This window comes from Eleginops maclovinus, chromosome 1 (assembly GCF_036324505.1).
Source record: "Eleginops maclovinus isolate JMC-PN-2008 ecotype Puerto Natales chromosome 1, JC_Emac_rtc_rv5, whole genome shotgun sequence".
In the NCBI taxonomy this organism is placed as follows: Eukaryota; Metazoa; Chordata; class Actinopteri; order Perciformes; family Eleginopidae; genus Eleginops; species Eleginops maclovinus.
Window position 1 is genome coordinate 13,729,871 of NC_086349.1, and position 21,750 is coordinate 13,751,620.

The 21,750-nt window shown below is 41.3% G+C and overlaps 1 protein-coding gene across 1 annotated transcript; it reads right to left on the minus strand.

Annotated features, from left to right (window-relative positions):
* Nucleotides 1-861: 861 nt before the first annotated feature.
* slc6a17 (solute carrier family 6 member 17) lies at nt 862-18,452 on the minus strand. Its single transcript, XM_063892886.1, has 12 exons — nt 18,143-18,452; nt 14,954-15,377; nt 11,667-11,824; nt 10,202-10,328; nt 8,963-9,144; nt 7,901-8,011; nt 6,829-7,070; nt 6,519-6,711; nt 6,190-6,382; nt 5,938-6,097; nt 5,417-5,579; nt 862-5,268 (listed from the first exon to the last, which is right to left on the minus strand). Exons 2-12 carry the CDS (start codon nt 15,252-15,254, stop codon nt 4,906-4,908), a joined length of 2,193 nt encoding a protein of 730 aa, XP_063748956.1. The 5' UTR covers nt 15,255-15,377; nt 18,143-18,452; the 3' UTR covers nt 862-4,905.
* Nucleotides 18,453-21,750: the final 3,298 nt, after the last annotated feature.

The following is a 21,750-nucleotide window of genomic DNA, read 5'->3' on the forward strand; positions in this document are numbered from 1 at the left end:
ATTTCTCCCTGTCGACAGTCCATAATAAATATACGTTGCGATGGATGTGCGAGGGTGTCAGGCTTAACTCTGGCAGCAGGCCTAGTTTGTGTCAGTGCTAAAGAGCACACGCAGTTTAGAGCAGTTTAGCTCATGGTGGTTTGGTCAGCTGTTGTGGAGCTGGAGTGCAAACTGATGTGAGCCTCCAGACCAAATTCTTGCGTCCATTTCCGACCAACTACTGCCACGGGGAGGGAAGACATCAGCCATTTAAAATGTAGTTGTAAAAAGATGTTAGAAGCTGCATGTGTAAAGCACTCCAGAGACGGGGGCTGAGAGTGCAATTAAGAAAATTACTCCTATGGTTATTGAATGCCACACAGTAATTGTTTATCGCTTTATAATTAAGCGTAAGCAAATAAAAGATAAAACTACACTCAGATGGCAATCGTTTTTCAAAAGTCAGTAAAACAGTTATTGTTTCTTTCACTTTTAAAACAAGAGAATATCACTTGTTAAAATGTGCTCATATGTACCGTTTTAAACAATCATTTTGAAACCTACGTCCTCGTTACTTCCAGTAACTGTCCACTGGTGGGCTTAAAACATATTCAGTCAATGATAATGACAATGAGGAATGTTATAGTTACAAAAAATATGATGCGTTATACTCCCAAATAATTTACAATTTATCCTCATGGTCAAATATTATATTATATCTTTTTGTGTGCCTTGACCAGACTACATAATGCAACAACACCGTTAAAGTGTCACAAACTTACGTTTCAGCTCAGTATAAACAAAAGTGCGTTTACTGAATAACTCATCTTTTCATTTCCACTTCAAATACATCAGATAAAATAAGACAAACAGCAAGGTCTGTTTAATAAAAGTGGTAATTTTAATTTTCCTTTTGACTCCAACATGTTTTTACAGTTCATCAATCTCATCACCCAAAACAGATCAGTTTCTGTCTAATTGTCAAACATTTCCTTCAGTTTTGTGCTGGCAGCCGCTGCCTTTCCAGTGAGAAACACAGAGGAGAGATTGCTTACATTAGTGGTCCCAGTTCACTGTAACAACAGGATTTTATCTACTGGATTAGATCAGCAGCACACAACACTGAGAGAGGAGAAAAAAAGCACACACCTAAACACCAAAAACCTACTTTACACAAACATACACCCACGTATACATATACACACCCACACACACACACACACACACACACACACACACACACACACACACACACACACACACACACACACACACACACACAATCCCAGTCCCTCAGCTATTTTGATTAAGAACAACCATACACTAACGCCAAATACTAACAGACAGCAAAGTAACATTACCTACAGTACAAAAATCAAAAAATATCTCAAAATATACAGTTATTATTTACAGCTCAAGTAAACACCCTGTCACTCTAACTATAGATATTCAGAATGTACATCAATATGTACAGTTTAAATACATTTTCTTAAATACTATAAATATAACTATGGGTTTTGTCACATAAAGACTATATGCACAGTTAAATAAATACACTATTACTTTATTTTTGTTGAGTTAATCACAATTATTCAACTGAGTTAACAGTTAAAAGTTGCTTTATAGTACATAATGCAACACAGCCGACACATGGACAAGACAAAGAGACCCTGGAGTTGGAGTCTTTGATTTCAAATATCAATACCAAAGGCCAGTATCTTATTACTGAGCATTTTAACCAATATGAGAAGGGATTTGGCTCCACTGTGCAGAGTGTTTTAAAGCGTTTAGGAGGCAAAGACCTGCTGTGCCTGGAGTGGAGAAGTGGAAGATCTTGGCTAAATGTGACAAATTGTGCATCATGTCTTGTGTTTCGATTGTTCTCTCTTCTCCATGCCAGTATAAGCTCAGGTTTGTCACATCAGACTTTTTCTCATGTATTCTTTGTGCAGATCAACCTAAAGAACAGACTTGTGGTGCAGTGTAGCTTCTTGTCAAGATTGTGGTGAATATAAATCTGCAGACTTATCCTCCAGTGAACCTTTTGAGGATACATGATTCAGACCGTAACTAACATAATCAACAAATTTCATCCTCAACTTCACCCACACTGACGCTTTCGTTAAGTCATTGACTGGCTCTTGCTCACAGAGCCATGAAACTCATTTGTGCTCACTTTCCTGTGCTTTAATAAATGTGCTTTAACTGTAATCCAAAGCTGCAGGTGAGTGCCATCACTTGTTGTACCATTTGTTATTTTCAACATGTTATTGCGGTAGTAGTTAAATTTGCGAAACCAAAGGGGGATAATCGGGCATCTTTAGACTTTAAAAGTGTGTTTAAATGTCCGTTACAGGGAAGATAGAATTAAACTATTCATAACTTTAGTATACAAAAAGCTACAGTAGGCACAATTAAGTTGCCTAAAAACCTGAGCAGATGTAAGAGCCATGTAAGAGTTCGCATGACCACATATCTAGAGGACAGCTTAGGCATTGGTCAAAACGTGCATTAGGGAAAATAGGAGGACCTAGCAAAGGCATGGAAGCATCAATCAGAACTGGTTTGATAACAGGGCAAAATTCACACCAGGCAAACATAACCTTCAACACTGTCCTAACATAATACATAAAAACAATGTAACTTGTCAAAATTCTCAAAGATCGTCGTACAAACACAAAGGAAAAAAAATGTCTTTGACAAAGTGGATTGCAACACATTTGTGCCTTTCGTGGATATTCAGCCTTCTATCTCTCTCTAAATGAATATTGCTAATTAAAACATCTTCTGTGACAGCATTATTGTGATGGCAAAACCTTTGCCAAACCTGTTGTAAACAGACAACTCCAGAGTCTCTACCTAATTAAAGTGCTCAAGTGAATGAGACAAGACATTGGTCCAAACTCAACACACTACATTATCAAGAAAAAAAAGCAACCGACAAAAGCATAAGGCGAACAGACAACAGAGAGGCTGTTCAGGCACCAAACAATGTGACTGACTGTGCATCACACTACATCTGTTCAGTCTCTGTATTGGTGTTGTCAGGGAGAGGCCACTAGACGGAGAGTCATTGACTCCTCCATTGGCCAGCAGAGACACCCAGTGGTGACATCCTTGTATTACCACTTAATCCAAACATTTATATCACTGCACAAATTCCACATTAAACCCCAAAACGTACATATTCACATAAAAAAAGGCTTTAAGTTTCCACAGCTCAGTTCACAAAAAGACATCAAAGTGTAAATTGTAGTGCGTATGAAATGATGACTGTAGTGGTTACAATTTGAGGAATGTACAACAATTAAACCCAGGAATCTCTTCTTCGGGTTGACATGTGATGTCTCCACAGCGTGGCATGGCAGTGAACCTCTTATTCTATAAACTGTAACATCATTGACGCTTTATATTCTTGTAGGACCTCAACAGTAAACTATCTCATCTGTGTATTGCTGAACAAGCAGCCGAGCAGGTGGAGCAGACAAAGCAAGGTGTCTGCTCTCCTCTTCTCCTCCTGCACATCAGAAGAGGATCTGTAACTATGGTGCGTTGCCACGGCTTCCCCTGGGTAACGCAGCTCTATTTTTAAAGAGGCCGGGTCACTGGGAGCTCTCATTCAGTGGCAGACTGACGCACACACACTTGAACACGTACATCTGCATGTACACAGAGTGAATACTCACATCCTCTAATTATTCTCAGTACAGTATGCCTCTCAACATGCAGACAGGTGTGCTTGAGGCTGCTCTGCTTATCTTTGCTGGTGCAATCACCTCTGCCCTTCCAAGGCATTGATAAAAATGGAAAAAATGGATTGAAGTGATTGACTGAAATGGAAAAGATTTGTCTAGACTGGCCATGACTGGAACAGCACATACATGTGCAATGCTGTTTGAAAACACAGGTTGTTTAAAAGAAAAGCGCTGCTCTGTTTTAAGGCTCAGAGATGCAAACAATGAGAGTGTGTTTCTGTGCTTTGGGGATCATAGGAGTATAATGAAGAGGCGAAAGGTTTCCCCTCGTTTCGCAACTACTACTGTGTAGACTATATACACGATTTACGGTGACATCTCAGACGACACAACAAGTATATACAGTATTCTACATCAGTGGGGAAAGGAGGGATAGAAGGAGATCCACAGTTTACCCTACTTAGACTGGTTATTATTGCTGATGCATGATAGGCACAATAAAGATGCAATGTGTTTGTCACACTGTTTACACTATCAGAATCACTTATTACATGGTGTTTTGAATGTATTTGTAATCATTTTGTGTACAGGATGAGAAAGGTTCTCATACGGTGATACAGATCATGAAAATATATGTTGTTTTTTTTCTGAGTCTCCTTCTATCCTAACCCCACAAATAACAATCTTCAATAACTGAACATCAACAATGTGAGGATCTCCTAGATCCAGGAGCATCCTGCGGTCTCAAAAATATCCTTCTCCTAAACTTGTTGACAAACTGATGAGTACAACGTAAAGCATTTTAGTGCCGCACACACACACCTTAACCTCAGTCAGAGCTCATTAACAAACAACGCCTGTATCTAAGCCTGCGGTATCTTTTCTAAACTCCATCCATCCCTCCCTCTCTCTCTGCGCCTGTAATTCGTTGAAAGATGAAAAAGGTGGTCATATCTGGTCAGACTCACATTCCCATGATCCCTTCATCACAGCTGGGATTGAGGGCACTACAGCTCCTATTGCGGGAAATAATTACAGGCAGGGAGTATGAGGGCAGAAAGTAGGGGATAGGGGCTCTGGAGGTTAAGGTGATATGAACGCTGCAACAACCGGCAGTGTATTTTCTCTCCCTCTTGACTTGAATTTTGGTGGCTCCCTTTTTTCCTCTGTCTCCCTCTCTCCATGCAGGGCTGGGGCTTTAATGGATGGGAGGTTGTTTGAGCTCAGTGGATCATAGCTCAGACTCTGGCGAGCCAATGTTTTGGTAGCCTGTCTTGGTGCTGGTGCCGTAGTTGGTGTTGGTCATCTCCTGGGTGCCGCCGGGGCCTAAGTAAGGGCGTTGAACGGGCATCGGGGAAGGAGCCTCACTGGGGTTCTTGCTGAGGATGAAGCGCTGCTCGTCCTGCTCTTCCAGGTTAGAGATGTCCTTCATCATGCCTTTACGGTAGGAGACGGACAGTTTGTTGGATCCGTCCGAGATCAGGTTGAAATGGCGGAGGATGAAGACGATGGGTAAAGGCAGCATGGCCACCACTATGAGGGAGTAAGCCATGGCTAAAGCCCAGGGAGGGTAACTGTGGAATCGTTCTGCTCCCTGGAAAACAGAGGCACAGAGGCAAGAGGATGAAAACAACAACAATGCAACAATGATATTGCATCTCTGTTGATGTTTTAACTCTTTCTTTCTTTTCTCTAAAATTCACAGTGTGAACCCAGGTAAAAAAAAAACGAACAACACTGACCTCAGCCTCTACCCAGGCATTGTATCCTGCAGGACTGATGGCCATCTCAATGACAGTGGCGATGATGAGAACCACCAGGATGGCTGGAGACACGTACCTCCACATGTAATAATAGAAAGAGTACGGCCTGAAACCAAGCATGTCCTCCAGGTCCTGCATGAACCTGTGAGGAAGAGAGTGGGGAACTATTTTAGTTTCTTGAGTCTAACTGCATCATCATCATTCAACATTTATTCAGTCTCACACTTTCTTACGGATTTTGAATGCTTTCTTAAACATGTGGTTAACATTCAGAATAGCAACAAAACAACAAACAAACCCAAATTAGTATCAATGTTAAGAAAAAGACTACTGTTTGGGTAAAAACAAGTACATTTGTTGAGTCACATAACAATGGTTAAATTGTATGTAAGCATTTAAAACACTCTTTACAAATGGATCAGATACTGCACATCTCTACATGCTCTCTTTTAATACATTTTATTCAAGGGGTGGCTTCAGTCTACTTATCTACGAGTTACCTCTTAGTGCCGTAGATCCAAGCTACAGAGATGTTCTCCAGGATCACGACCACAGTGAGAGGCAAACCAGCGGAGTAGTCGTCAAACATGGTGACGAAATAGTTCCCAGAGCGCTGCACAAACAGCAGGCCTAACAGGAAGGCTATGACACAGCAAGCCACTGAGAAAGAGAAGAAAAAACAGCTTGTGACGATCGCAAATACTTTCAGTTTATACAGTTGGAGAGATTTGAATTAGAGACAGTCGGCTCACCACACAGGATCTCTTTGCGGATTTTGAAAGCATCGAGTATGGGTGTGGTGATACCGGTCATGGTGCCAATCATGCTGCCCAGACCCAAGTTGATCAGCATGAAGAAGAACATGACAGACCAGAAGGGGCTGGCAGGGAAATGTGTCATGGCTTCTGTGAAGGCGATGAATGCCAGACCAGTGCCCTGAACCGCCTTGAGGATGTAGAAACAGAGATGGTGGTCAAAGGTGGCTAATGATGGCTGAGGAACTGAATGCAATTGAGTGATTAAATGTGGGACACCCACTTTCAGTTTAATTGTTATAGTGAAGCTATGTCAGGACTCTGACCTTGTTGAGCTCGTCCTCAAGCACGCAGGCGTCCAGGCCCAGCTGATCGAAGATGTCCTCCTTCACTGTCTTAATGACGCCGTACATCTCCGCGTAGTCCTGGGTGGACAGGTGGGAGAAGTTGATGTGAGGGGGTATGAGCTCTTTGCTCAGCACACCTGTGTTTAGGAAGCCAATAATCTTCTCTGCATTACTGCCAAGGAAAATAGAAAATGTGGAGAAGGATGTTTTTGGTCAGTACAGGTTTTACTGAAACAACTGCTGAAGAGGGATTAGTCAGGTAGCTTTTCTTAAAGTAGAACACACTTACTCGACAACACACTTCTCATTCATGATGTTCGCCTTGAAGCCAAGGACGGCAAATACAACTAATGTTGCGAGGATGGAGGTCACGAAGTTGATGACAGACACCAAGGCTGCGTCAAAGTGGCAGTTGTTGTCTCGTTTGTTGTAGCTGGAGAAAGCAATAACTCCTCCGAAGCCCAGACCGAGAGCAAAGAACACCTGTGTGGCTGCTTCTCTCCACACCTGTGGCTCCAACATCTTTTCCAACTAGAGGGAATACAGGGAGAATGTCATATTTTCTGTCATTTAAACTCCAACGACACTGCTTCATGACATAACTTGAGGTCAAAAGTTAATCTCAGTTTATTCCAAAAACGCTAAATCCATTGAGCCCTCCCTCTGTTGTTTACTACTTTCTGTCAATTGACATTATATGATTACAACCTACTTCGATTACTACATTCAACCTAAAAACATCTTCTTACAATGTTTTATCACTGTGAAAAACAGTGTTTCATTTCATTTTACTGTACAATATTTAATTTACATTATGTTCTTGTGTATATCTTATTCTATTTATGTGTGTTATGTGCTTGCACTGTTTTTATTATATTTTAATTTTATTTTAGAAATTGTTTTATGTCTTATATAACTATGATGCATTTTTGGAGGAGCTCAGGCTACAATGTAGCTTATCTGCATGTCATTGAAACCTTTGAATCTTGAATCTACTGATTTGTCTATGTTATTAAAGATATTCACCACCAGAGGGAGACAACAACCCAACACAGGACTCACTGTGTTAAATGACATTCATGTATGAGTGGACTTAAATGGGCCTGCTTGGGTAGCAACAAAAACAATGAGACATTCACAGCTGAGCAGCTTGCAAAGACAAAGTGTCACTTATGTTACATATCTGTTGTGCTAATAGTCTGTGAATGAGTGATTACAACCAAGACTACATTCCAGCACAATGCAATCACTTTGTTGACAATCTTAGCAAAGAACTACACATTGCTTTAATGTTGGAAGTTCCCCCAATCCTTTAGATGCAACGCTGTTACAGAGTTTTATCGTTTTGCTTTTTCTCTCACCTTAGGGGTGAACATGTGAGCGATGCCGTCCACTGCTCCCTTCAACATCAAACCTCGCACCAAGAAACAGAAAAGCACCACATAGGGGAAGAGAGAGCTGAAGTACATCACCTAAGGGAGAGAGAGAGAAAGTCAAGTCCCTTACAGAGTGTTGCCATGGACACGCTTTTCTAAGGCCTCACACATGGAGGACCAAACTGCACAGACACACGATGAATCAACACCAGAACTGACTTGTGTTTGCTTTGCGCTAAATCTGCAAAATCTTTCCAAACGTGGAAAGGAGTCTTTGAGGTTTAGATGGATGAGTCAAAAAGCTGTCCTCCAGCGTTGCAGGGAATCAATGCACTACTAACAATACTAATTGGATTACCACGATTAGTGTTTAAAAATAAACTGTCAGACCTTGGCGATTTGAGTATTTTCCTTTTTGAAAGTGTACGCTGGATGTTGCGTTTTGAGATATGACTCACTCTCTGGATCGGGATAACAGGATGTTGTTGAAGTTGTTGCCAATAGCAGCATTTAACATCTGCATCCTGAACCGGTCTTTGCTTGGTACAGTTTAAGCTTATTAATGTTGCATATTTCTCTCTTTCATAATATAAATGAGATCTGAAAATAGACTACTGCTGATGAGAGGCTTTAGCATCCAAAGTATTAGCAAAGTGTATAAAACACTCACTGATAAGGATGAATTGTAGATTAAAAATACCTCCTGGAATGATTTTTTGTGAGCATCTTTATAAAGTCTATGTTAAGGTAAATTATAGAGAGCATTGCAGGGAAGACATGATTTGGTTGGAAGATATCATCGCTCCTGCTGGGGAGGGGTGTTTCTACTAACATGTTTTATGTGGTTGATTGTTAAAATGTCTTAAACTTGTGTTAACCCCTGACCTCATTACACCTATTTAACCAAAAACCCATTCAAAAACCCATTGGCTTTGAGGCAAAGGAACAGGAAGCGCGAAAACATTTTTTTGTGTTTTAACTCTTACATGTTCCTATAATTTGCAGGCTGTGCCCCTGCTTATACAGTAAGCCATGGAGACCCCGTACCTTCCCAGATGACTGGATGCCCTTGATGACAGCCAGGCAGACCAGGATCCAGGCCACCAGCAGGGACAGGACCATCTTCCAGTTCAGGCCGCCAGTGTCATCGATAGAGCTGGTGATGTTGAGAGTCTGGCGGTACCAGAAGTATGTGGTAGCCGAGCTTTTATCACACTCTGGCACCACAACTGCAACAACATCAAGGACAGGGGGAAAACAATGGCATAAACGATGCTGCCAAAGTGTTATTTTACAGGGATACAACTTCGGATATTATCATATAAATATATTTTGTAAACAAACCACCATGGAAGAAATACTAAGTATATTTGGTTTAAAGTAAAGTAGCAGACCCAGAATGTCCTTTGCATTTGACATAAAAAACAGCCCTTCAGGATCAAAAAAAGCACTTGATACTAGTGCTACAAGAACACAACAGAATACCTTTAATCTGCAAAGAAGAAGAAAATACAAGTTCTTTTAACTGTACTTGTGTAAATGCACCTGGCTGTTATACTTTCCTCTGCTGCTCATAGCTTAACTAAATCCCATTGGATGCTCCACAGCATCCTAGCGGCATATTCATTATCCTGAACGGTGTGGATATCCCGCCCTCTCATGGTGATGTAAGCTGATGCTGTCTCTCGGCCAGAACCTGCATGTGCCTCTGCCACAGCAACCAGCTGCTTGTCATTCGAGGTACTGACACTGTCGGCTGGGACATACCATCTGACAGAGCTCGCAAACAGAGCGGCTCTGTAGGATAATGTGGAGGGATATCCCAACAGACAGCACACACACTTATCTGTTAGCCTGAAGATGCTCTGCTGTTTCACTGCAGAGCCACAGCGAGGCAGTTTCAATGCAAAGACACGTTCTGCAGCTTTAAGCAACCTCTGTTATCGTTGCAACTGAGTTGTGCGGTACATTGTGTTGTTCGTTCACTGGTAGAGCTACAAAATGTGTCGACTGATACATTATTCTATCGACTAAAAAATAAGATGCAACTTGATAGTTGATGTCTTCATTATCTCATAACATTCCTGCTTTTCACAGTTTTATATCATATTCAAGGGACTTCCTTTAGGTTTTAGACTGACAAAATAGGACATTTCAAAACATCACGTTGAACTAAAATGTACATCTTTCGCTATTTTCTGACATTTATGTACCAGATGATTAATTGGGAAAGTTATCTGTAGTTTCATGGACCCTAAAAATATTGTTATCTGGAGCCGTACTCACTTGCTTGGCTTCCATTTCTCTGGATGGGGCATTCAGCCCAAGGCAGTGGATACTGGAAAGACTGGAAGAAATAGAAGATGCTCCAGCCGATAATCACATTATAGTAGAGGCCCACGAAACCACAAACCTGAGGGGAAATGAGATAAAACAGCAATACCCGTCAATCTGAAAAACAATAACTGTCTCCACACATAAACTACAGACAACACAGGGGATGAACAACATGGAGTTTGTTGAGGTGGACGCATCTTTTTGGAGTCAGGGTACAGATGCTGAGCCCACAACTTCAGTCGGGAGTGTGTATGAATTATTGAGCTGTTTGCTCTCAGCAGCCAAGGCTGGGGTCCTCTATGAGGAGGTATTTATAGCTGCTGAATCTCCCTCTGCCACATCAAGCCTGTAACACGCCTCACTGCCCCAGGCCTTTCCCTCCAATCTTTTGCACTAGATTGATTAAAACACTGTTAAAACTAGTGACAAACAGAGAGACCGACGCAGTTCATCACTGACTGCCTGATTTAGGCTGATGAGGATGATGGGATGGGGACATGAATAGTCACTATACTCATGCAGATGATGGGGATAGATTATGACAGAGATTATTTGCGCTGATCTTTGCATGCCGCTTGCTGTAAAACATCAAGAGGGAGTATTACAAGCCAGTAGAAGACACCAGTTGACTGAGTTACACAGCACATAGGTTGTCTCTGCACATTACATGTCCGACTGTGAGTCCTGAAGTGAGAGAGTGACAAACTTATATAAAACACAAACTCAAGAAAATTGTTGATGTTTAAGAATCTGAAATACACATAGCATTTCTTCAAAGCCTGCTGTTTTAACCATTGACAATAATTATAGCAACACATTACTGTTTTATAAAAAGGATCATAAATTCTCACTAATAGGTTTATTAATGATCTATCCATTAAAAGCAACCCGTTGAAGTTGTTAGTTTGTAAGTCCACAAAAGGCATCTGCTCTGTGCTTTTCTTCTGAAATTGTAACTCTGTATATTGTTTACAGTCTGTACGGCTGCCTGGAAAAATGTGACCTGGCCTTTTCCACTATATATTGAAGTCATTAATAAATCAGGCTTTATCCAGTGGGTAGGCACTCTAACAGTATATTCGGAGAGGTTTCTTTTAAAGTGACAGGTTAGTGGAAAGAAGGGCAGTTGTCAACTTTACAATATACTGTACATATATTCCAATGGGAAGTTTCCATGGCAGAGAAAAACCTCCAAAATCTCCCCAAAAAACCTTCTTAAACCTCTCTGTGCAGTATCACTTTAATGTGGGATCATAATCTGGCCACGGAAATGTTTTGACTAGGAATAATAAAATGTTTATGTCAGATAGTTTTGCTTATGTTTGAAACATTTAATGGATTGAATGCTGCTGTACCTTGTCAAACTTTTAAACATTAAGAAATAATGTCTAAATGTACTTATGTTGGTGCTCACCATCAGACTGGAGACCCCGATGCCTCCCAGCTGAGGGTAGACGTAGTTCCAGACCCCGATGCTGCCACGCCTGATCCTCTGACCGACTGCCAGCTCCAGGAAGAACAGGGGTATGCCGATGAGGATGAGGAGAATAAAGTAGGGCACCAGGTATGCACCTGTGAAAGGAAGGAAAAAGGAAGGTGTCATTAATGCAGAGTGTACAGTTACTCTGGTTCTGTGAAATCCATGATAGCTTATCCGAGGGACATTGTTTATTCTCTATTGTCAGGTTCTATTTTTGGCGTTAATTCCATATTATCCATCCGTCTCTTCCCATTTTACCTTTCACACTCTCGCTGTCTCTCTCTCTACATCTACGTCAACCTAAATGTACCTCTCCAAGAGACAAAGCAGAGAGAGAGATAGTCACGTCCAGTCTGTCCTGCTTACGCCAGGACATGAAGGGACACCATGGAGACAAAACCATCCACAGCCATAGAGGACGGGCTCATGCTGACGGGCAGCAGGGAGGAGCAGCCTGCTTCCTAAAAACAAATGACGTTCGACTCGATCAAAAACACTGATCCGTCATGAGGGGCTATTAGAGGTAGCAGCAGACAAAGGAAGCAAAGACAGGGACACAGTGTCGTCTTACCGTGTGGTATTATTACCTGGACCGTTAGAAGAGACTGTGTTGCTGCTTACTTTTACTCATCTTTGATGTTTATTCTGAGCAGCAAACAGACAAAGGAAATCAAAACGATCAAAAAGATCAGGAGTAGCTCATTACTTTTAACTACACCTTCACCTTTCATCTGGCTCTCTCGATTTCAAAGGTTGGATATATATTTGATAAAACTATTTATGGCACGAATAAGGCGATATCAAACCAAGATACATTATCGTGGGCAGCTATATAAGTTAGGTGTACAGCATTAGTTAAAAGCAAATACTGGTCTAATCAAACTATATCTTTAAAAAAATATTGAATGTTTATTTTGTATTCTTTTTCTTTACTATAACATAAGTTCCTGTCACTGAGCAATACCTCGCTCTCTACTTACTGTATTTCCATTCATTTTTTTAGGCCTTAGAACCATCCAGAGGGTCCTTGTGAAACAAGTAGCAAATAAAGATAGTAAACCCTTTCCTCTTTAGCCTCCTGTGATAATTCCTTCATCCGTTTGCCTTTACAGCTATATAAAAAACATTAAAGCGGCCAGAAGATCCTTGTCATTTTTTTGTTCCCTATTTCCCCCCCAAAAAACATTTACTTGGTACTCTTTTTTTTTTTTTCCGAGCTGTTCTCCTTTGCAGGAAACACAAATGTTAACAGCAAAGTAAGGACAAATGTTAACATACATTATGCAAGTACCACCATGAGACACAAAGCAAGATAGTACACATTACCTACTTAAATTATTTATTTGTAAGGCAGGATAAATTAATTTGTCTTCCGTGCTTCACTGAGGCTACATAGATGAGGCGAGTAAGCCCGTCATCATGATCTTCTGTTTCCCATAGAATTCATTTTTTACTATATAACAATATTTGATTTATTGATTATTGTCTTTATGATTAAAAAAAAAATAGCTTATAAACCTTCACTTGACTTGAACGTTGAGAGACAGAAAAAGATAAGACATAATAGACAAGAGACAATTTGCCTCATCTCTGGAACAAGCCCCGGCAAGACAAGGCAACACCTCCTAATAAGTGAAAATCCAGCGGGGATACATACTCATTACTGCACACACTGATTAAAACGATCCATCTTTGTTATATCATGCATTTCAAATACCCTCTTTACACACACACCTCCCACTCAAGGTAAACCAACAATGTCTGAAAGCCCAGGAAATCAGTATTTACTCTTCACTTCCTCCATCTTAGTCATCACCACCCTTGCAGCAAATCACAATACCGAAGAGATAAGCCTGAGAAACCTGCAAGAAAAGCAAATAAAAACCAGACAATAAGATCTGAGAGCGTATTACCAGACCCCTCGTTTTGCTGAGGGAAAATTATCTCATCTTGTAGCTGCTCACAGCTGAAGTCTAAGAACTGTCGAAGAGGCTGACTTTCTGACTTGCACTATTAGTTGGCTAATTGTTTGACAGGTTGCAATTTATCAAGGAGGAGGACGCTGAGCTGGACTCTGAAATGAGGAGGGAATCACACTAGGTACTTGTTATGAATTTAAATGTGTTTGGAAAACAGATTTTTGTAACATGATATGAATTATAATCAGAATCTTATTTGCTTCCTTGTCAAGACTAAGATGAGAAGATTGATACCACTCAGTGAAAAGTATTGTGTTTCTCATCAATGAAAGTGCATTTCCTTAAATGTTAAAGTAAACTTTCAAAATGTTAAGTAAAATGGAGACAGAATAGTATTTACATGATATGGTTATGTGAACAAAGTAAACTTCATAAGAGATTCTATCGTTTAAACCTGGATTATTTTAGAAAAGCCTTGTTGCAGTGTGCATTCATCTTTATTTCACTTCACTAACTCGCAGATGGTTAATCACTCAGAATAATGTCGACAGTCTGTCTGCAGCCTATGGTGCTTAGATGTTGTGGCAGTTTGGACAAGGTGGCTGAAACTGTCACCATAATGGATTGTTCATGAAGTAAATGTTTTCAATCAGCGAAGAGTGACACTGTTAGTGCTGTCTGTGTTAGATACAAGACAAGATAGAAAATACAGAATAATTTAACAGGAAGAGGAAATAAGAGCTAAATTAGTCAAAATAGTGAAATATTGTCTTTCTATAATGTGATGCAACTGAAGGTTGACCAATTCATCCATACATTTCACACCAATCCTAGAGACCAGTGGACATTATCAATCAAGTCATGTCTCAGGAAATAGTTGCTACAAGACTGTGGATCAAAAAATGCAAATGTCATGCTTAAATCAAAGTTGTCACATGCTATTTAGTTAACCACTACAAAATGGCCGCTTATCTTTATCAAGGAATTGCAATGTGAAGAAAATCAGTTCTCCTCAGTAAGTTAACCATCAATGAAACAAAAGCATGTTCTGTGTAGGAGTAATGTGCAATGTCTGTGTAATGCCTGAGTCTTATAACGGACAGGAAAACCCTGCTGTTAGCAGATCATGGCTAAAGGCTAAAATGTTTGGCACATAATTATGTTAACAAAAACTCACCTAAACACAGTCAATATAGAGGTCAGCGTCGAGTCTGAAGTCAGGTCTGTATCACAAGTAAAATGTTGATAATGTTGTTTTTTGACAGGCCAATGACATGGATAAAGACAAGTTGATCCACTCACCTCCCCCGTTCTTCTGGCACAGGTAGGGGAACCTCCAGACGTTACCCAGGCCCACAGAGAAGCCCACCTGGGCCAGGATGTACTCCAGCTTGTTGTTCCAGGCAGGTCGGCCGTCCTCGGCGTCTGGGTCAGGGGAGGGGATCAGGGCCTTCACTGGAGCGGTGGAGCCAGGACTCAGACCCATACTCATCTGACTGCTCTTATAGTCCATAGGGTGCTCCAGGGACAGCAGGTCAGCCACCGACTCAGTGACCGGCTCATTGCTGTGCTCCCGCTGCGTCACCTTGGTGTTCTTTGGCATGGCTCTAACACCGGAGCTCCTTCAGGCTGAAGGCGACAGAGGCAAAAAGGGAAATCTGAGGTGACGGACTGAAGGGGGATCAGGCCGCAGAAGGGAAAGAAAGTTGTGCTTACTTTCTTTAATCTGTGAAGAGAAAGAGTTGGAGACAGAACAGAAAATATAGGTCTTAGGGAAAGAAGTACTTTATCTGCATTAACCATAAAATGCCAAAAGTGTGCATCACTTTTCCTGTTTGCTACTAAGCTCATGCTGTAGACTATTTAAGATTGGTAATACAACTGCAGCAGTTTAGGGCCATGAAGTGGGGTATTTCAGTAATCGCCCTCTTTATGCTGAATGAGACAAAATGATTGAATCACAATTAATTTCACAGCAAAGCCCATTATGCTAAAGTATAGTCATGTGAATAGCAGAACAATCTGTGTGTCTGTTAGTCTCAGGCGAACATGGGGCTATAAAACTAAAGCCTTTAAGCATAAGCTACATTGGTTAATAACATCTGTATTTTCATCACAGAATTTTAACATCATGTCTGCAGTGTGTTTTAAGATTGCAGAGATTTTGATTAAAGAATCCAAGAGCAGATTGATCCTGAAAAGAGAAACCTGAAGTCAATTCTTCAAGTTCTCTGGTATGTGTCACCTTTTCAGAGGCCCTTTGCAACTCCAATCCAACACTAATCCTGTGTGTAGTGCCCCCCCCCCTCCCCCCCAGGGAAATGGTGTAGACAACAACACAGTATAAAAGCTACTGTGTTGTAGAAGGTCAGATTCTCCTGCATAATTAGATTTCTAACCCCGCTGCTCTTGAATGATGTTATAGAAGGGATCTTTAGTTCAGGTGAGGTGGCCTACTTTAGCTGTAGAACACAGTCGGAAAAAAACGTAAACACCAAAACGAACCCTTGTCAAATTAAATGAAAATTCGTAGCAGCAAGCATTCAACCCTCAAAATGGCATGAACAACCTTCAAGAGTAATGTTGAAATTTACATGAAAACATTGTGAGTCATATAGCATTCATTGCAAATGTACTCTAAAGGTCAGCTTCACAGTGAATGATGTGTTTAAATGCCACTGCATGAGAGACGTAAACCAGACTTTGAAGTTTTCAGGTTAAGATGTTCAGGACAAACAAGATCCAACTTTTCACTTGAGAGCAGTGAAACAAAACCAGAGGTGTTTGATCTAGAGACAAGGCCCTTTAATCTGAAATCAGATGCAGCCAACTGAAAATAGCAGGGAGTTTATTCACAGTGACTTCTCAAAAAACGGTTGCCAGCCGGCTGGACTCTAAGCCCACCCAAAAGGCTGCTCCAGCAGCACGCACATCACATTCCTCAACAGTGGCTGCTGACTGAGCCCCTCCAGTCACGATACACAGCAGCTCGGAGGCTGAGAGCTCGACACAGATCCTAGAACAGTAGTGACCTTTCCCACAGCAGTCTGCAGCTACACACACTGAGTCATCATCAAACTCTCAGCAAACGAGTTTTGAAGCAATGATGTGCATGTTTGCAAACACATTTTTTGGCCACACTGCAGCGTTTTTGGATGTTAGGTTGTTTAACGCATGTTTTGCCTTCATTTTCTTATGAATGGAACTGTTAGCAACAAACCACTCATTACTTATGAGGATGGTGGTTCTCACTCTTTATAATTGTGTGCAGTGAAAGTTGTTTTAATTTATGCAGAAATACACCAGCAACTTTCAGACATTCACAGTGTGTGCTGACACAGATGGCACATGACAGAGACAGCAGGACTTCACATGCAGTGCAAGACAGTGTTACATATATGATTCAGTTATCAATCTCCATCTGAGGGAATGGTGAGTGGCCAGAAGTGTTTTTTTGTAAACTGTGGAGAATAACATGCATTAAATGAGGAGCGTTGAGGATCAAAGAGGACAAATGAAAATGTGCTGCAGAAAGTTAAGATATATTTACTTTTTAAAGAAATACGACTGGTGGTGACAGACTCCTGGGAGGTTTGATACCTTTAACTGTTTATCTCCTGATTCGCCATGGACAGTTTGGTTTTAATGATGTAACAGCAGAGGTTCTTCTACGAAAAAGTGATCCACTTTTATCTCATCTGGTTGCTAAGCAATGGCTCTTCCTGCGAAATTGAAATCCCATCCCTGCACCATCAGAGGTCGCCTATCTCTCTTCTCACCACCAGAACAGTCATGATATTCCATGAGGGTCTGCTGCAAATAACATGGAGCTGCTATGAGAGGACTAAGTAAATGGGGGACGATAGATATTGGCAAATATGGAGGTGATGCTCAGTGTTATGGGATCTATTGGAGGGTGAACAGGCAGCATCACAGACAGATTAACTGTCAATGTAAAATATAAAGTTGGCACCGGTACCACCCCCAGAGAAATTTGATCTTAAACACAAAATGCATCCATGCAGGTACAAAACAGCACCTACGTGGAAATGTTCAGGTATGCTCTAAACACACAGGCCCATCTACCACAGCTGGGGACTGACTCGTGGATATAACCTTTGATGCTTATTCAAGGTCAAATGAATCACATATAGATGGAAATGAAAAGATGCAGGAAAACCGAATACAAGTCAGCAGGTGATCAGCAGCACCGCAGATGTTGTCATATTTGAGATCAAAATGTAGACACATGGCGTTGCGTCGTCAGACACGGGGGATTGATGAGCGACGCTCACCGTCAATGTTGCAGCGAAAGCACCATCTGTCAGATAGAGAGGTGAAAGCTGACGTTCGTCTGTATCGAGTCAAATCTAGAGGGTTGTTTTCGGTGTGAGGCTGGTTATTCGAGCGATTCTCGACAATGCAGTTTATAGAAACAAACATAGAGCCTTTCTATATTGATGAAATTGTGAAAATGGTTGTGATTCTTACCTCTTGTGGTGTGCAGAACGGGATGTACCGTCCGACTCAGCGTGACAGTATGAATCCAAAGTGAGTGGTGTGCGATCTCTTCATTCAGGCTCCGTATACATATCTGCGCGCAAAGAGATGCGAAATCAGCTTGCAGTCACACAAGGCGCATGGTGCGTAAAGTCTGACGCAGGAGCTCAACGCCTGCCACACGTTTGGTTGCAATATTAACATCAATTGGTTCAGAAAAAGGCTTATTGCGCCGTTCTGCAGCTCTGCAAAACAACTGCCCACACCTCTGGTGTCCACGTGCTTATGGCTGTGTTGTGGGATAAAGCAGTTCCCTCTAGTATGGAAAAATTACTATGGCAAGTCACGACGAAGTCTGACGCAGGTTTGACGCACCCGTTCGAGCGCACGTCAGTCGTTGATAAAAAAAAAAACATCTGCAGTGTTCCCAGGACGATAATAATAAGAGCACACAGGTAGCCAAACGAAGTGATTGAAAATTACCCTCATGCAAAGGATGCTTGGATTGTTCAACATTCTCATCTTCCCTAATGATTGATATTATTATTATTATTATTATTATTATTATGAGCACATATAAACTGATCGAAATTAGTCATACATATATTAGTCATTACTTAAATTACAGAGGCTTGATGTTAATAGACATGTCACAATTTCGCTGTTGTACCACAGTGATGTAGACTAAAATAGTTGTGAAAGGACCGTGCTCCCTAATGGATGTTTCTCAAGTGTAGATAATTTGTGGCAAAGTCATTTTTCTCTCTGACACCAGCAATGTATCCTGCCCTTGGCTCCGTCTGCCACTGCTCCACACTCCATATTTCTTCTCTCAGTTATCTGGGTGGCTTTTCATTTTCAGTAAATAGACAATGTATGATCTATATTTTTTCTCTCTTTTTTTGTTGCCTGCAATTATCATTAGCTACTCATACAACTATTTGGTAAATATTTTTTAGAACATGGTAGCTTTCAATTAGATGTGTCAGGGGGTCTTGGGTGTAATTTTAGACAATGTAGGAAACTGTATGAACAGTGCAGGTGCAGTCTGTACTGTAGCACGGTAACATCCTCCATCAGTCACTATCTCAGAGCGTGAAAATGAATCTTTCAGACGGTGTGAGTCAATCAAGGACACAGAAACTGTTTGAGGGATTACAGCATTTAGAAATGTGATGTGCTACTAGTGTGGCAGACACTGAAGGATTTCCTGTAGGAGTGACAATTTGTGTTTCCACTGATAACTTCTTCTCTATCATCATAGAGCAAGACACTTATTAAAAATGTAAGGAAAGTGATTAGACTGCTCAAGCTTCTGCGGTTGTATCATCTTTTAATCTGTGCGTCTTAAAAAAACCATACAGTTTAGTTCTCTTAACCATGCTGTATGTGTTAACCCTGGGCAATTTTGTGCTTTCATCAGAACACACACACACACACACACACACACACACACACACACACCACACACGCGCACACACACACACACACACACACACACACACACACACACACACACACACACACACACACACACACACACACACACACACACACACACACACACACTAGTAGTACTGCATCACCCGACAACACAAACCCAGTATGCTTCCTGTCTCCTTCAATTCACTCATGTGACTCACTCTCCAAGGGCTGACTGCTGGGATCAGTAGCCATGGCAACCACCAATCATATGATGGTTACTCATTTTTCCTTCTCTTGTATATCCCCCCCCCCCCCCCCCCCCCTCGTCTTGAACCTATTGGTGCTCTGCAGTACCAGTGAATGGGCCACTGAAGTAAAGTAAAACATCCTTCCTCCTCCCCCTTTGACTGAAGACATGACAAGGTTAGTTTTCCATCCTGGGATACATCGCTTCTGATCTGTGACTCTACCCACGTAAACGCGTAGTTCATCACACGTTTAAATTATGCAGCAGGAGACACATTGTGCCAAGCCTCCTCTCTGCTGCAGCATTACTCACCTTACAGCTCCATGAATGACCACAGGTCATAACTCTTGCAGTGATGATACTGAATCATAGAGGCAGGCATTGTGGAAGGAGAATTAATTTTTTCATATTTGATAAATGGTGAAATTTCACTCACAGCACAACATCAATACAGCCCTCCATCATTTCAGCTTTGACCTGAAATATCTTGACCTTGAGCTGGCTGCTCAGGCAGCAGAGAAGGTGGAGAGGGAGAAGCTGCAGTGAGGCCCTTGGATCCAGCTTCAATAATTCACATGTTGTTAAATTGAATTGACATCATTACTCAATTGTATGTTGATCATCAGCTTTAGAGCAAACTGTGAATGGTAGTTATGTTGACATATTTAATAATATTGTGAGGATCCCATTCACCATCAGTGGAGCACCAGCCCTTATCCCCACCCTCAGGAGAACCAGGTTGCCAGGTCACAAATTAAACATGCTATAGCACACTTGTGGCCAAAATCGGATCCATGTCACAGGGGGTGTTTATGAGCAGCTGAGGCTTACTAGCAAACACAATTCAACTTCCTCTCTCTGCTCCCCCTTTGCCTACTACTAATGGTGCAGTCCCAAATCTGGCAATGTGCTGACACCTTTGCCCATCTGCCTCTGGGTGTGAGAGTGCTGCCGTTGGAAAGAGATTGACAAATGGGTTAAGTCCCCTGACTGACCACCTGCTGTTTTCCTGGCTACATATCTTTAATAAGATTAAAGATATGGAAACTTTAACCATACAAGTGCAACAGCCCCATTTACATTGACCTCACATTCTACCTGTCTTCTTTATGGAAATGCCGCAGACGAAACTGCACTGAAAAGGTGCGGTTCTTTCACATTAGTTCAATAAAACACAATAATAAGGTTCCAGGACAGATATCTCATCAAGTATTCCTCCCTGCCCTTTTCTTGTTTCCCTTTACTGCCCATCCCTGCTGTTTAAGTGACAAGAGGCTCATTAGCACACAGTTAGCGTCACACCTCTTCCCTAGATAAGGAGCAATACACAAAAGTCATGACCGCGAGAGGACGAGCAAGAGTATTGACACCTGTGATGAATGTATGCTGAAAAAATCAATGGCAGAAATTTGGCCTTGAGATTGTGTCTTAAAAACAAAATTAAGTTGGTTACTTATGATGGCATAATCATGTAGACACAACAGCATCTGTTTTGAGGCTGTGAGTCTGTTGGATGAATATGGCTAACCCTTCTCCGACAAAAATAGACAATAAAACTGTTGGATGAAAAACAATATCAAGAGAGTTATTAACTACTATGCTTTTGTGAGTTCAGAGGTAGACAGTTTGCCTGTTATAGAACGACAATAAAAACCAGCCACTGGCATTTCATCAATCAAACATGTAAGAACTTTCAATTTGAGAGAAAAAATCTCCCATCTTTTCATCACTTCACATTGCTGACGCCTGCAGCCACTCTTTATCTACCCCTTTCATGTCAATTCAAAATGTAGAGATTGTTTCACATTTGGTTGATTTATTTAATAATTCACATTACGAGAGTTTCTTCAAATGGAGAATAAAGACTTAACTGCAATCCACTAATGCCAAATGCCTCCATAAGTGCATTGCTCCCTTTTGCTGTGTG

Bases quoted from the DNA above. Each gene is read 5' to 3' on its own strand.
- slc6a17 (XM_063892886.1), bottom strand. From the start codon at position 15,254: ATGCCAAAGAACACCAAGGTGACGCAGCGGGAGCACAGCAATGAGCCG. The intron at 9,145-10,201 runs GTGAGTACGGCT...ATGTTGTTGCAG, and splicing joins GAGAAATGGAAGCCAAGCAA to TTGTGGTGCCAGAGTGTGAT. The intron at 5,580-5,937 runs GTAACTCGTAGA...TCTTCCTCACAG, and splicing joins TGGATCTACGGCACTAAGAG to GTTCATGCAGGACCTGGAGG.